We start from the raw sequence: 14,527 nt of genomic DNA, 5'->3' as shown, positions 1-14,527 counted from the left end.
CATACCCCCAAACTGGGTGGCTAATGGATGACAGCAGTTGGGATCCAGTCTCTGTTATACGAGAGGAATCTGTCAGAATTACAGTCCGTCACTAGCTTGAGGATTGAATTTCCATTTTATACCCACAAAATAGCCACAGTGAAGTCAGAAAGATTTCTCCCCCAACCCTACTTCAAGGGGAAACAGCACCATTAGAATAAATAAAAAGCAACCACATATTCCAGATTTTTGTAACAGGATTTATATACATTTATTATGGCTCCATACAATAACAGCAAAGGATTGTTCTGATGTCCTTAAATGTACATACTATCAGGCACTTGTCTATGAAACAATATATTTAGATACACAGTCTACATTATTCAAAAGATATAAAGCAGTGAAATTTTCAAGTACTGCTATGCTCTGTAGTAATGGACAAAGCATTATTTACATGCCAGTTTCAGGTTATGGTTGGTCTACGGAACATCCATCAAAAGAAGGGTCAGTTTTGTGCAAATTGGTTAACTTTTGTTTATTTTTTTTTTAAAAAAACCTACTCCTACTGCAACTTTTATTTATAACCTGGATCCAATAGATAAGTCACATTTACCTCGATTATAAGTTAATAATTGTAAGTATTTAATTTTATTAATGATTCATAAGTACATTTAATAAAACAGTTAAAGTTTAAGTGCAATTTACTTTCTATGTTGAAAAACAATTGGTCCAACGATTTTTCCTTCCCTCTTCCTAGGGATGCTCTGCTGACTGATTAGCCACTTACATCAAGCAGTACATCATATTCATTAGTTGTACTGAAGTATACAAGTTCATCAAAAGAATAAGTTTCATCACTAACTTCTAAATAAACTTTATATGACACATTTGGTTACAATTAACTATATCTGGAACAATACATCTGTTACAGTTAAAATATCTGGTACTCTAAAAATATTTTTAACAGTACAAATCTGCAAAAAAAGTTCAAAGTAAGGCTGTATGCATAGGTAAGATCTGTACATTTCACAGAGCAATCATTTAGAATTAAGATAGATCTACTTAAAGCTTTGAGTTTCTATTGTAAAATGGCCAATGAAATACAGTCTGAAGCTGTTTGAGCATCTAACTGAGAATACAACACTTTGTGGTACTTTAAACTTAGTATAATGTTAAGCAGAATGAAAACTCTTAAAAGGAATCTGATTGTTAAATAATTGTTCAAAAAAATAGAAAACTTACAGCTTTACACAAGTCCCTGCGCAAAAAAAAATCCACAACAGCAAACTAATTCAGAAAACTCTTGCACTTGAGTTTTGTTGAGTATTTACAAAACAAACACCATCACTTAATAGCACCCCCTAGGATGTAAAAATCTAACATACTACATACAAAAATCTCACTTAATCCAGTTAATATAAAAGTCTGAAGGTGCAAGATGCCCCTTTGTGTGATTCTGTAAACTCAAAATGGGAGGAAAAAAGACAACTATTTATGACCTGCAGTACTCATTGCCTTTAAATAAAGGGGGAAATAAAAATCATATTAACAGTATCAATGTAAATGCAAATCTCTGCAATTTTTCCATTCTTAAGCTACTTATCAAACATGTCAGTTTATGGTCAAATAAAATCCTTGTAATAACACTGAATGTCATCTGATCTGGCCATCAATATTGTGCTGTAACAAAGTTAATGAGTTAAGCAGACATTTACGCCTTCTGGTTGTTTGCATTGCCAAAAACTTGTGCAAACAAGCACAGTATTTAATATTAAAATATTAAAAGTGTATGATTTCATCTTTAAAAGCCTCTAGTGATTTTGAAATCACATGCCAAATAAGGACAACCCATTAATAGGCTTCTCCAAATACAGTGATGAAAATTTGCTACTGCTGGGGGAGGGGTGTCAGGAAAACACATGCAGTCACAACTATGGCAAGTCTCCACTACGTGACCAGCCTTTGCTCCAAGTGTATCCATAGCAGCTCAGCTAAGATTGAAAACTCAGCATTTATTTTGAAGGAAAGAAACAGGAATATGGATTGTGCTGTTCCACGTATGTGTATATATAATGGAGGTCTGTGGTGTGATGGGGAAAAATCACCATGTGTTGTTATGTAGGTGATCATGGTGGCAAATGTCCATATAGCAATTCCCAAAAGCAGGTAATAAAATAAATGACAATGTAATATTGTTATAGTTCTAATTGTTGGAGTAAGATTACATAGGATACAACTCTCTACTTTTCATTGTACAGTGCATAGTATAGTCATCTAAGAATTTAATCTAATATTTTAAAAAACATTCAATAACACTTCCCCCTTATTACACTGAGATTTAAATCCAAATTATGTACTTGTATCCACAGAGGCAGCTCAACCCAAAATCATCTGGCTCAGACTGGATAGTGAGGAATATAGCAGGATATGAGCAAGTTGGAAGTTAGGGTGGAGAAATGGCAGATGGAGTTTAATCTGGACAAGTGTGAGGTGATACATTTTGGGGGGCCAAATGCAAGAGGAAAGAATACAGTAAATGGCAGGATCCTTAGGAGCATTCATGTACAGAGGGATCTTGGGTTGCAACACAAGTGGATAGGGTGGTAAAGAAAGCATATAGCAATCTTGCCTTCATTGGTTGGGATGCTGAATATGCATGTTGGGAAGACACATTGCAGCTGCACAAAAACATATTTCAAATATGGTGTGCAGTTCTGATCGCCACACTATAAGGAAGGAGGCTGCTTTGGAGAAGATGTACAAGAGGTTCACCAGGATGCTAGCTGGATTGGAGTGTGTTAGCTGTGAGAAATTAGACAAACTTTTGTTTTCTCTGGAGTACCAGAGGCTAAGGGGTGACCTGATAGAAGTATATAAAATTGTGAGGGTCACAGCTAGGATAGATGGCCAGGGTCTTTTCCCCCTTAAGGTGCAAATGCCAAATACTAGAGGGAATCCATTTAACATGATGGGGGAGTTTAAAAGGAGATTTACGAGGCAAGATTAAGATTTTTTTTTAGGAACATGGATAGGTGCCTGGAATGCACTGCCAGGAGATATGTCAATACAACTGTTTCAGCACCACTATTCCACTCAATATTAAAGTATGACTTTCAAAGGCAGAACATACTAATTGGGGATGAATTAGTAGGCATGGCTGAAAACACTGTTGCATAAGCTTTTGAGGTCAACTTCCTTAATGACAATACATGTTTCTCAATAGCTAGGCAGATTGTGGGTATTGCAAAGGAAATACTGGTCACCTCATTATAGGAAGGATGTGGAAGCATTGGAGAGGGTGCAGAGGAGATTTACCAGGATGCTGCCTGGTTTAGAGAGTATGCATTATGAGGAGAGACTAAGGGAGCTAGGGCTTTACTCTTTGGAGAGGAGGATGAGAGGAGATGTGATAGAGGTGTACAAAATATTGAGGCGAATAGATAGAGTGGACAGCCAGCACCTCTTTCCCAGGGCACCAATGCTCAATACAAGAGGGCATGGCTTTAAAGTAATGGGTGGGAAGTTCAAGGGAGATATCAGAGGGAGGTTTTTTTTAAAACCCAGAGAGTGGTTGGGGCATGGAATGCGCTGCCTAGGGTGGTGGTGGAGGCAGGTATATTGGTCACATTCAAGAGATTACTAGATAAGCATATGGAGGAATTTAAAATAGAGGGATATGTGGGAGGAAGGGGTTAGATCGTCTTAGGTGAGGTTTAAAGGTCAGCACAACTTAGGGGGCCAAAGGGCCTTATTGTGCTGTACTGTTTTATGATTCTATGAAAGGTTTACATGCAAAATTAAACTACGGAGATCTACCAATGTCAAAGAGCAAGATTCTTCTGTTTTAGAAAAGGTGATGAATAGAAGCTCTTCGCTTTGCATTGAGATAGTTAAGTGCAATCTTCATGATGCAGGAATTTTGGCTGGGCCTTATGCTTCAGATACCAAAGCTTAAAGAATTAGTAAAACAGCTTCTCAGCAGACTACTTAAGTAGAAAATTCCTCCATTGGCTGTTACCCAGACAGCAGACGCAAAAGTCATGGTGATCAATCATTGGCTTCTTGTACCAATGACAAGTTGCCAGCTATCATAAAATTACTTTACATAATAGAAGTCAGTCTTATGATACAAAATAAAAATCTTTCAGAATTAAAAACCAAGTCAGAACTAGTCAAAAAAAAATCACAATATTCAAGAGGTTTAGACTTCTGTGAAATAGCCTTGCAATTTATAAAAAGGTAGCTGCATGCCAATGGCGATTGGATGGTGTGCAAGTAGTATGGGAAGGATGGGATACTCCTACCTTCCCAATGTAGGCAGCATTCCTGTGGGAAGGATGCCAGAAGCATGCACATTCTATGGAATAGTGTGCTTAGAATGTAAAAAACTCACTGCAAATACTCACACTGCACTTTAAGAGCTTAATATTACTTTATATTGTGAACTATATTTCACAACATCCATTACTAGTCTCCTTAAATATGTAATTATTGGAAAAGAGGGGCTAATTTTCATCTGACCTGTCAGATTAGAAACTAATGGGTTCATATTATGTTCCCATTTTACACCCCACCTATTTTTGTTTTTACTGTTCATTCATTTCACAGGATGAGCATGATAAATGGGCCAACCCCATTTCCTGAGTTTGGATAAAGTACACTTCTCCCCCTCCCCCACACCCCACCTTTAAAATTGTTTGGAAAATAAACTGGGGATACAAAGTCTTTTAAAAAATTGATTTTTAAAATGTTTTCTTCATTAGCATACACAAATTGTTGGATTAAATCTCTAAAAAGTTGTACAGCAAAACCAATCAACATCAAAAACATTGAATGTGCAAGCAGTCTGTCTTAAGGTTTAAATGGATGAAAATAACTAGTGCAATTAAGTGTCACTACATCTCCACAGGCTTGGAAAATAACCTCAACCTTAGCTTCACATTAGTCTGAGAGGTGAATGATAATGATGCTTTAAAACAAATGGAAAGTGTGTTATTTGCAGGGTTTTTCCACAATACATTACTGGAATTTGAGGGATTTTGGAACCAGAGTTTATTACAGCCACAATTAACAACCAGATCAGGCCAAAGAGAATTGTTAATTAAGCACACAATGCACCCATGTTTTGGAAATGACATTCTGTAGTGAGTTTGGCACTTTTTAACCAAACAGTTCCAAATTCCAAAGGCCTTATCTAGAGCAGCACATAACCTGCAAACATTGGGCAAACATCCTGTGCAGGAAAATGTTCCATGCTGCCAAGTATGATGAAAGGGAAAAGGGAACATGTATCAAGAGAATTCAACTAGGGTGAAGGACATCTTTGGATTGCTTTTCCCAATTCCTGATGTCAATCCAGTCTTGGCATCTTCAGATAAACCTAGTTTAATGAGAAAAATGCAGCGTCAAACAAACAAAAATAAACATGAACCTACTCAACTATTGCAAATTAACCCGGGTGAGGCCAATACTTGTAATAATTCAGCAAAAGGGCATTAGCCTTGAATTTGATCTTAACATTCTGAACCACAATTCAGATTATGTTTTCAGAATTCAGAGAACCTGGCATGTCCTTGAATGTTTAAATAATACTCAACTCAACCAACGTGAATACTAATGATATCCCTGCCACAGTAAGTCCACAGTAATGTGGAATTGACTGGGAAAAAAAACAAGAACACGAAGCTAAAGTCATCTGAAATTCTCAATTAGGTTACAACTTAAAGGTTTCCAACTCTGGACCTGACTCAGGCCTCAGTTTCTTATTTAGAAAGTCTTTTTGTTTTAAAAAAAAGCACTCCTTAACTACTCTGGCAATGTTACACTTTGATACAAGCTATGCAGACAAATATGCATTTTTGACAGGCACCATTTCTTATGGTCAACTGAAGAATGGTATATATTAATGTTTAGTACATTAGGGCATAAATGTTATATTAATTAGGATGTATAATTAGATAAATTGTACTATCACATAATTGACTAACCTGGCACAATTCATTTTTATTGAAAATGTACTTGGCATTCCTACTGACAAGCTTTCAGCTTATTGAAGTCACAGCATGAGCATACACTAAACCAAAATGGTTTAAAAAAATTAAAGTCAAAATCAAATGACGTTCTATGTTCTATTAAGCTGAGAAGGGGTAGGTTCAGAACAGACACGAGGGGTAAGTTTTTTTTAAACTCAGTGGTGGATGCCTGGAATGAGTTGCCTGATAGGGTGGAGGCAAATTCATTGGGGGCTTTTAAGAGGGGCTTGGATGGGCACATGAATGACAGGAAAATGGAGGGATATGGGCATTCTGTAGGTAGGAGGGATTAGCTATTTCGGCATAACATTGTGGGCCGAAGGGCCTGTTCAGTGCTGTACTGTTCTAAATGTTCCATCAAGTACACTTTTGTTATTTAAGACCGGCCTTCATAATAAATAGTTACAAACTTAAGTTCCTATACTCTGTGGTTGTGCAATCCAAATGTGGTACTACAGTCTGAAAAGGAAACTGAGCAGGATTTCTCTTCCCTACATGTGGTTAGAGGGATGTTACAGACAAGGAAATAAAAAATTCATTTTGCATTTATACTGATGCTTTATACATCAGATATCCCAAAAGGCTCACAGCCCAAACAAGTTACTCTTGATGTGGTTTAGTTTTGTAGGCAACATGGTGACCAATTTGTGTATTGTAAAGAGCCAAGACAAATGGCCGGCTAAACTACTTTGGAGATGCCAAATGTTAGAGAAATCACAATGCAAGAGCTCCTTAGTCTTCTGACAGTATAACATTACTCACTGGAATGAAACCCCCAATTTAATATTTTACCCATGACAATAGAGCATTATCCTAGTAATCACAAGTACCAGTTCAGGTTTGTTGGTCATCTGTGCACTAGAGCTTGAACTCTCAACCTTCTGAACCAACCTATCACCAGCATGGAGAATGGGACAATTTGCTTGTAGAAGAGGACAGTTAATTTCAGCCTAGATAGTAATAGCTGTTTGATATTTGATTACTTTTCACACAAGTGTGGCAAGGCTAACCCTTTACAAGTACATTTTTAAACAAAGATGCAAAGCATTGTGGGAGTACCCACTCAAAACAATTTGCATTTAGTGATACCAATATGTTATATGATTTACAAAGAATTACAAATTCAGAAGGCTGAATAAGTGTTTTCCAAAATTGTTGGGGGTTGGGGGGGGGGGGGGGGGGGGAGTGGGAGTGGGCGGTGAAGTGGTGAAAGGAAAGTCAATTTAAACCATTTATCCAAGCAGATTTTCAGTTAAAGTGGATGTATGGCATTCTCCCATTCTGACTGTGGGCTTGGATCTTGGGCTAGCTGCAAGCAACGGAGCTCTTCTTTAAATATGCAAACTAAGATTTGATGACATCAATTCCCAACTGCTAATTTCAACTACAGTACAAGTACAGAACCTCATAACAATGGAGGATTAAAGCTAAAAGAACCCATTTGAGATTACTTTACATTGCAACACTGCTTCTCCAGGCTTCACAAATCTGGACCTCCCATTAGCCCCAGTGGACAGACAGAACATTTTCCCCAATTTTCACAAAATGGCAGGCACTTGCATCGTTCATCTGGGCCAGGCAGAAAGCAAACAGTAGATTCCAACTCATTTAAGTTTCCCTTCCCTTGAAATTACACTTTCTCCCCTATGTCAATTTCATAAGATTATATCCTTGTTCAGCTCCATAATATTAGTGCAAAGGATAGTATTACTATACCACTTAATTTGATTCTTCAAGTTATCAGCAAACTAGAGGCAATGTTAATATACACAAAGAGCATGCAGTTTTAGTACAAATCCAATACCCACCTCTTTTAAAAAAAAGTTAGCCGGATACCCAGCTGTGTGTGGGTGCTTTTGAACTGTTTGAATAGCAGTCAAAGTTAAAATCTAGAGTATCACCATCCATAAGGTCATTACGAATAATGGACTCAACATCACAGTCCAGGCTTTCAATGAACATATCATCCAAGTCACTAGGGAGCTTCTCTTGATTCACAGCGGCAATATTCATTCTTCCATAGCCTCCATTACTATTAATAGAGTATGGATCCATTGCATTAAGTTGCAGAGACATAGGCACATGTAACTGGTTTTTTGGAGCTGAGAGATGTCGGATATTTGAAGGATGAGTCATGATGCTCACAGTATGAGGTAAGACACGGCCATTCATTGCAACTGGATGCTGGCTATGTACGGGATGTTGCTGGATGCTGGGGTTCATCAACTTGGTGTGAACTCCCTGGTTAGCATACGAGGACATTACTGTTGTGGGGATCATCATACTTTGACTGCCCATTCGACCATTAGCTTGTGATACCACAGTATCCACTTGTGGTAACATATCACTGTGTGGAGGCGAGTCAGAAGTTAGTAACTCTTTAAGAAGCCCCGTTGGACAGTTATATTGAGTGATCTGTCCAAAGTTCTGTTTTTTCTCTTGAAAGGTCTGCATAGGTATTTGCTGTAGAGAATTCATACTGCTTTGAGCATAGAGACATTTTCTGTAATCTGGGGTCTGTGAACCAATGGCTGTGTTCTGGGGTGCAAATGAGTAGCCAGTGCTTTGCTGCATTAGTGACACTGACGAAGGCTGGGTAGATGCTACCAGTGATGAGTTTGGGGACAGAAGATTCAAATTGTCCAAAAGATTTTCCATTACATTTTCAGTCATAGAATTGTTCATAGTCATCTCACTTAGACTTGGTAGTGTTGATGCCATTTTACTGGAGCTACCAGGGTAGACTAAGGGTGACATTTGATGAACCTCACCATCGCCAATATCTTCCTGTTCTGGCATAATAGGAGAGAGCCTTCCACTTAATGTGCTAGCATTTGAACCAGTTCTTGTTCTGAAAGTGGTCCAGGCATCAAAATCATCATTACTGTGAGAGTTCGGACTTCCAGGCCATTTTGAGAACTGTGTTCCAGGACTATCAGCACTGCCATCTTGACCAGCCTGAAGTGCTGCCTTTTTCTTAGCTGCTCTTCCTCTGCTTTTAGCAAACTTGCTATTGTTATCCATAGATGCTGCTCTTCTTCTTGGAGATTTTCCACTCTTTCCCCCTTCGGGATTTAACATCCACCAGGAACTCTTGCCAGTTCCCTCATTCTGAACTCTTACAAACTTGCTGTGCAGTGACAGGTTGTGACGGATTGAGTTCTGCAAAAGAAAATACATATCGCCAAGTCAGAACTTCTGCTTCAGTGCACTGCTTTAATACTTTGCTTCACAAACCAATGTTCTAAGCATTTCCTTCCCAAGTAAATTAAATTGGTAGGGTATTTTTGGGGGGGGGGGGGGGGGGTGGTGCTGATGTGGGGAAAGAAAGAGTAGATGGAACTAAGTGAGGAGATACTTCCAATTTAACCAAGAAACCACAAGGGTACTGTCATGTACAGCTTTGTTCAGTTTTTACAGCAAGCTAAGCAGGCATGACCAGAAACAAAACCTAGAGTCTGTGTGCACAATTACACTACAGAGCTGCAGGCTTGCACAAATCTCATTGATCGCAGCACAACTTCATGATTACAAGACAATGAAGATTTCGCTTCAAGACTTGTATTGCAGCAGGAGGTATTTTGGAACCAAAAATGTGGCATTAATTCAAAAACAAAACACAGCCTATTTACACTCACATTCTGCTAATTACTACAACAAAATCTAATCCTGTTCAAGTGTGACCCAATATTCTTCAGCAACCTATGTAAAGAGTTAGTAATAATGGGTTGCCATGATTAATAACTTAAAACTATTACAAAAATGTTCTGGCTCAACTCTTACAAATGGTAATGTGGAGATGCGAGTCTGCTTTACATCCCTCACTCAATAGAAATATAGGTTTACAGCAACATACTACTGGTGTCTGGAATGGAGATCAATAATTATTGGGCAAACGGTTGGGTAGCATTTGGGTGGGGGGGGGGAAAGAGCAGTGTGGTGGAATGTCAGAAGAGGGGGAGTGGAAGGATGTGTGGAGGGGGGTGCATGTAGAGAAAGATTAAAAAGGTTGGTAGCAAGTTAGCATCAGCTATAATCAAAGCTAATCAAATCAAAACTGTTCATAGGCATATGCCTATGTGTTTCTTAGCCTGTAGTTCACTATATTTGCACACACTATAAGATGCACCATAATTATGCAAAATGGGCTCCTGGTATGATATACAACATCCTTAAAATTATGATATAACCTAGCAGAAAGATTTTCAATGCATAATAAACTGCATTAATTTACAAGCTTCGGGTTTCTATTTTATTGGCCCAAACTAAAAAAAAAGACATGACCAAAACAGGCTTAAGACAGGCATCATGGTCTAGCCCCAAGAAGAGAAAAAAATGTATTTTGTTTAAAAATTTGAAATTTGCTCAAATGTACAGAGTCTTGACTGCAACAGTAGGAAAGCAAGCAAATTTTGAAATAAATTTGAAAATCAACTTAATTGCTGGTCAATGCAGAAACTCAATATCCATTAATTTAGCTTGAAATAGAACTGATCACAAATCCAGGTCACTTCTGGCATACCTACAATCTGCAAATCTTTAGGCAATACCTCAGTTAGTTTAACACCACCAGATAGAGAATTAATGTTTAACCAGGGACCAAGTATTTAAGTTTCTGCTACATGTTTTTTTAAAATTACAACTGATGTACATTACCATCTCATGGAACACTTATTACATCATTTTCCTTTCCTTCTTGCTGATAAGTTAGACCCAGCTACTGAAAACTCAAGTTAGGACATTTAAAAAAGGCTGTTATTTTGAAAAGAACATTTTACTCAGCTCCCATCACTGTTTTTTGTTCCACTGTTCGCATAAACATTAGCAGCAGAACCAAGGACATTAAATTAATCACTTATGGAATTAAATTCATTGAGGTCACAACATCACTGTCTTATCTACATGCATTTGGCTGTTGATAGTGTATATGGGCCTCCCTTCACTTTTTAATAAAAACAATTAGACACCTACAGAGAGATCCTGGCTCTGTCTGCAACAGTTAGATCAACGCGCGAGTTTTCAGGTCATGCTTCCAGCTAACAGCACTGTCTCCTGGTGTTGCCAAACAATAAAGTTTTTTTTCCTAACAGGAAGAGGGCTGCAGGGTTGCTACACAAATTCCTGTTTTTCGTGCGAAGCACAAGCCATAAGCACTAATTTACCAGCCTGGGAGGAAAAAATGATTACCTCTTAATCTTATGAAAGTATGTCCTGCTGCTAATGATGTTGTGTCTGCTGGCAACTCGAGACAAAAATACAAATGGAAAAGAGATCTTGGCAAGTGGGTTAAACACTGACAAATTTTTGCACTTTTCCTCACCTCTGGGCACTGAACAATCTTTCCACATATTACTCTGTCACACATATACAACTCCTCATTAGACAGCTGGGACTTCCAATAAAAGGTGTTTCCAGCTCCCTGGCTTATTCCAGTATTGTACGCAATGTTTACTCTTAAATGGTTGACTAGATGCATCATTTGTATGTGAAATACCCCAAAAATGTCCTTGATGTACAAAAAAATTGATTCAAAGCCTTATCAATGCACAAGTAGAACTATAAAGGACCACACCTTGCAGGGGAAGGCTGGATGTTCTGCACAAAACCGAGTATTTCACCATATTATTCCCACAATTTAGGATCCTTGTGCAAATAATACTCTCATACTGCTGTCACTCTTTGCTAACAATTTCCTGACTTTGCTCTGAAATTGGACTCCTTCAAGTTATGGAGTCTGATAGAGCTTGAAAATGCAGCAATTTCATTACACTTGCATCCAAAAGATTTTGACAGAGTTAATGGATGGCTAAATCAGGAGGCAATGATGAACCAACTAGTGAAAAGTTTTTTCCCCTTCAGCTATTTAATAAATAAGATTTGCAATAGCCTCCATCCCATGTGAAGGTATTGATTGCACAGGCCCTCTTACAGAACTGAGGATCAGGTCAGCTTGGGAGCACAAGGTGACTATAGGTGATCCACAAAAAGATGAGGTTCAGCAACAATCATGGGCTACTCAACAGCAGTAAATAGTAGAGCCAAACTGATTCTAAATCAATTAATAATTGACGTGCTAAAATGCACAAAAGATAAGCATTTTCACAATATATAGTATATTAGACAAAAGCAGCAATAATCACTTAGTGGCGTAATGACTGTTGGCCTCGTCTCAGGGCCATATTCTTTGTGCATTCCATTGAATTTTGTTGTTAAGACAATCCATACTATCCAGTCAAAATTAAAATCTGTTGGATGTTTTGAGAAGGGCATGCAAAATTTAGGTCATAGTTAAAATCCTTCATGGATATAAACTTCAGTGCATCAGGATTGCAAGAGGCAGAGGATTATAGACTCAGCCAGGTCCATCACAGGTACAACCCTCCCCACCATCAAGGACATCAAGAGATAGTGGATCAAGGTAGCAGCATCCATCACTAAGGACCCTCCCCATCTGGGACATGGTCTCTTCTAGTAACTACCATCAGGAGGAGCTGAAGACCTACACTGATTCAGGAACAGCTTCTTCCCCTCCATCAGATTTCTGAACCATCCATGAACACTACCTTATTCTCTTTTTCCACTATTTTTGTAATTTATAGATTTATGTCTTGCATGTACTCCGCTGCAAAACAACAAATTTCACATCATCTGTCAGTGATAGTAAAAGATTCTTTTCGAAAAAGGTTCTTGGTACCAAATAGTGCTATTTCTGAATTCTGTACGTTTCATTTAAGTATGTGAACAGATAGCATCAACTTTGACATCCTTACACAAATGCATGCATATGGCCTGTGTTAACTTGTGTGCACTTAAAGTCAGAAATTTTCATGCAAGAGCAGTCAATGCACTGTTAACAATATTAACATTTCAGTGATGTCAAGGATTGCCCAGACCCAAAACTTCCTGGTAAGTGATCAAAATTGTACACTGTTAATCACAACAATAACTAATGCTCCAGATATTATGAAACAGCATGGTGCTCAGTCTCTCAACCCCCAAAATAACTAAGACCCGACTATCTTAATGAATAATTAAGATGTATTCCTGTGAAACACAAGGTCAAAAGATATTCTAAATTTCATTGACATAATTTTATTGGTGTTCCTTTAAAGCAAAGACATTAAACACCATTTCCAATGATCAATCCAAATTACTGTCCATCACCCCAACATTGGCCTATTGCAGTCAATGGAAAAAACAGAAAATTAAACTATTGTAAACTAACAATCTGATGTAGAAAAAAGGTAGTAAGCCAATTGAAAGCTCAAAACTTTTACAAAGTGCTTTTTATTTGGAAAAGCAAAAGCTATTTTGCTCACAACTTCAGAGTAAGGCAACTTGGGGGCCTTAATATGGCTTGAATATTTTTGCAATTAAAAAAGGGTACAAAATGCAACAAATGAAATTACCGCTAAGCATTTTAAGTGCTTGTATTCTCATACCTTCAGAACAGATCAAAAAGTCACAAGTCTGTTGTTATGGCAACTTCACCGTTTCCCCTTTTGTTTCCTATAGATACTTCATTACCAAATAATTGTGTTTGCCATTTATGTTGACCTTTCCATATCATCAATAGCAGAATATTAGATGGAATCTCCAGTTTGTCACATTTTTATTTTTGTTTACTTCTTGTACAAGATTGGTAATACTTTAGCAGTTTGACAATGACTTTATTAAACTCAATCAGCAAGTCTTTATAGTAACCTAGCTCAGTAAAACTGTAACCTTACAGTTCTTGATAAATGTTATCCATCAATCTTTATAATTAGCGATTTTCTTTGTGTAGTTTGCAATAATGTGCCTGGTCTAAAAGTCAGTATATAATCTAGTAAATTGGAAGGGAGACACTAAGTCAGCAATCACCACCATCAGGATACAGTTCAATCAACTGGTGTTTAATGTTAATATCACATTGATATGGAAACAAATTTAGACAAAGTTCTAGCACTTGCATTCTGCCAAGGAAACTTAAGACATTCTGGACATGAAAAGTCCAAATCCAGTGCTTAATTGAATGGAAGGAACTCCTGTTGCAACAATTGCTACTCTAATGGGACATTGTTCACTTATTTGGGTGAAAGCACAGTTCAAGACTCACTGATCTGGGCTGCAGCAGTGGCAATTCTCCACAGCCAAGAAAATAAGATTGAGAGAATATAGCAAGTTTCCAAAATCCAAGACTTGTGATCAATCAGTAGGATACTACTGATAATTGGTGCATTCAGCACTTTGTAAATGATAGGCCAAGGATTGGGAGGCTGGTTTAAATATGCAGACTTTTCCCACAAGATAACAAAATGACGACATATGTTTCTGGGTAGGACCACGACCAAGGATATGTGACCCAGTGTCACATCAACCCAGAAATTGCTAAAGTTATAGTGGATTTACGGTGCTTGCCATTAGTGTGTGCAGCTAAAGGGTACCACACATTGCTGGAGTTAGGACTGCTCTATTATTATTGACCAAAATGGGAAACAAAACTCATTGAGCTTCCTGATTAGCTCATGAAGTTA

At 37.9% G+C, this 14,527-nt stretch overlaps 1 protein-coding gene across 2 annotated transcripts in view; it reads right to left on the bottom strand.

The window, feature by feature from the left end:
• Window positions 1–254: 254 nt before the first annotated feature.
• Window positions 255–14,527, bottom strand: part of foxo1a (forkhead box O1 a) — a 67,631-nt gene continuing 53,358 nt past the window's right edge. For both annotated transcript variants that reach the window (XM_052026050.1, XM_052026049.1), the window contains 2 exons: window positions 7,820–9,173; window positions 255–5,359 (listed from right to left, as the gene is read on the bottom strand). In XM_052026050.1, coding sequence (XP_051882010.1) covers window positions 7,836–9,173 — 1,338 coding nt within the window. In that variant the 3' untranslated portion in view covers window positions 255–5,359; window positions 7,820–7,835. The remainder of the gene's footprint in view (window positions 5,360–7,819; window positions 9,174–14,527) is intronic.

This window comes from Pristis pectinata, chromosome 11 (genome assembly GCF_009764475.1).
Source record: "Pristis pectinata isolate sPriPec2 chromosome 11, sPriPec2.1.pri, whole genome shotgun sequence".
Taxonomy (NCBI): domain Eukaryota; kingdom Metazoa; phylum Chordata; class Chondrichthyes; order Rhinopristiformes; family Pristidae; genus Pristis; species Pristis pectinata.
This window is presented reverse-complemented; position numbering and strand designations above follow the sequence as displayed.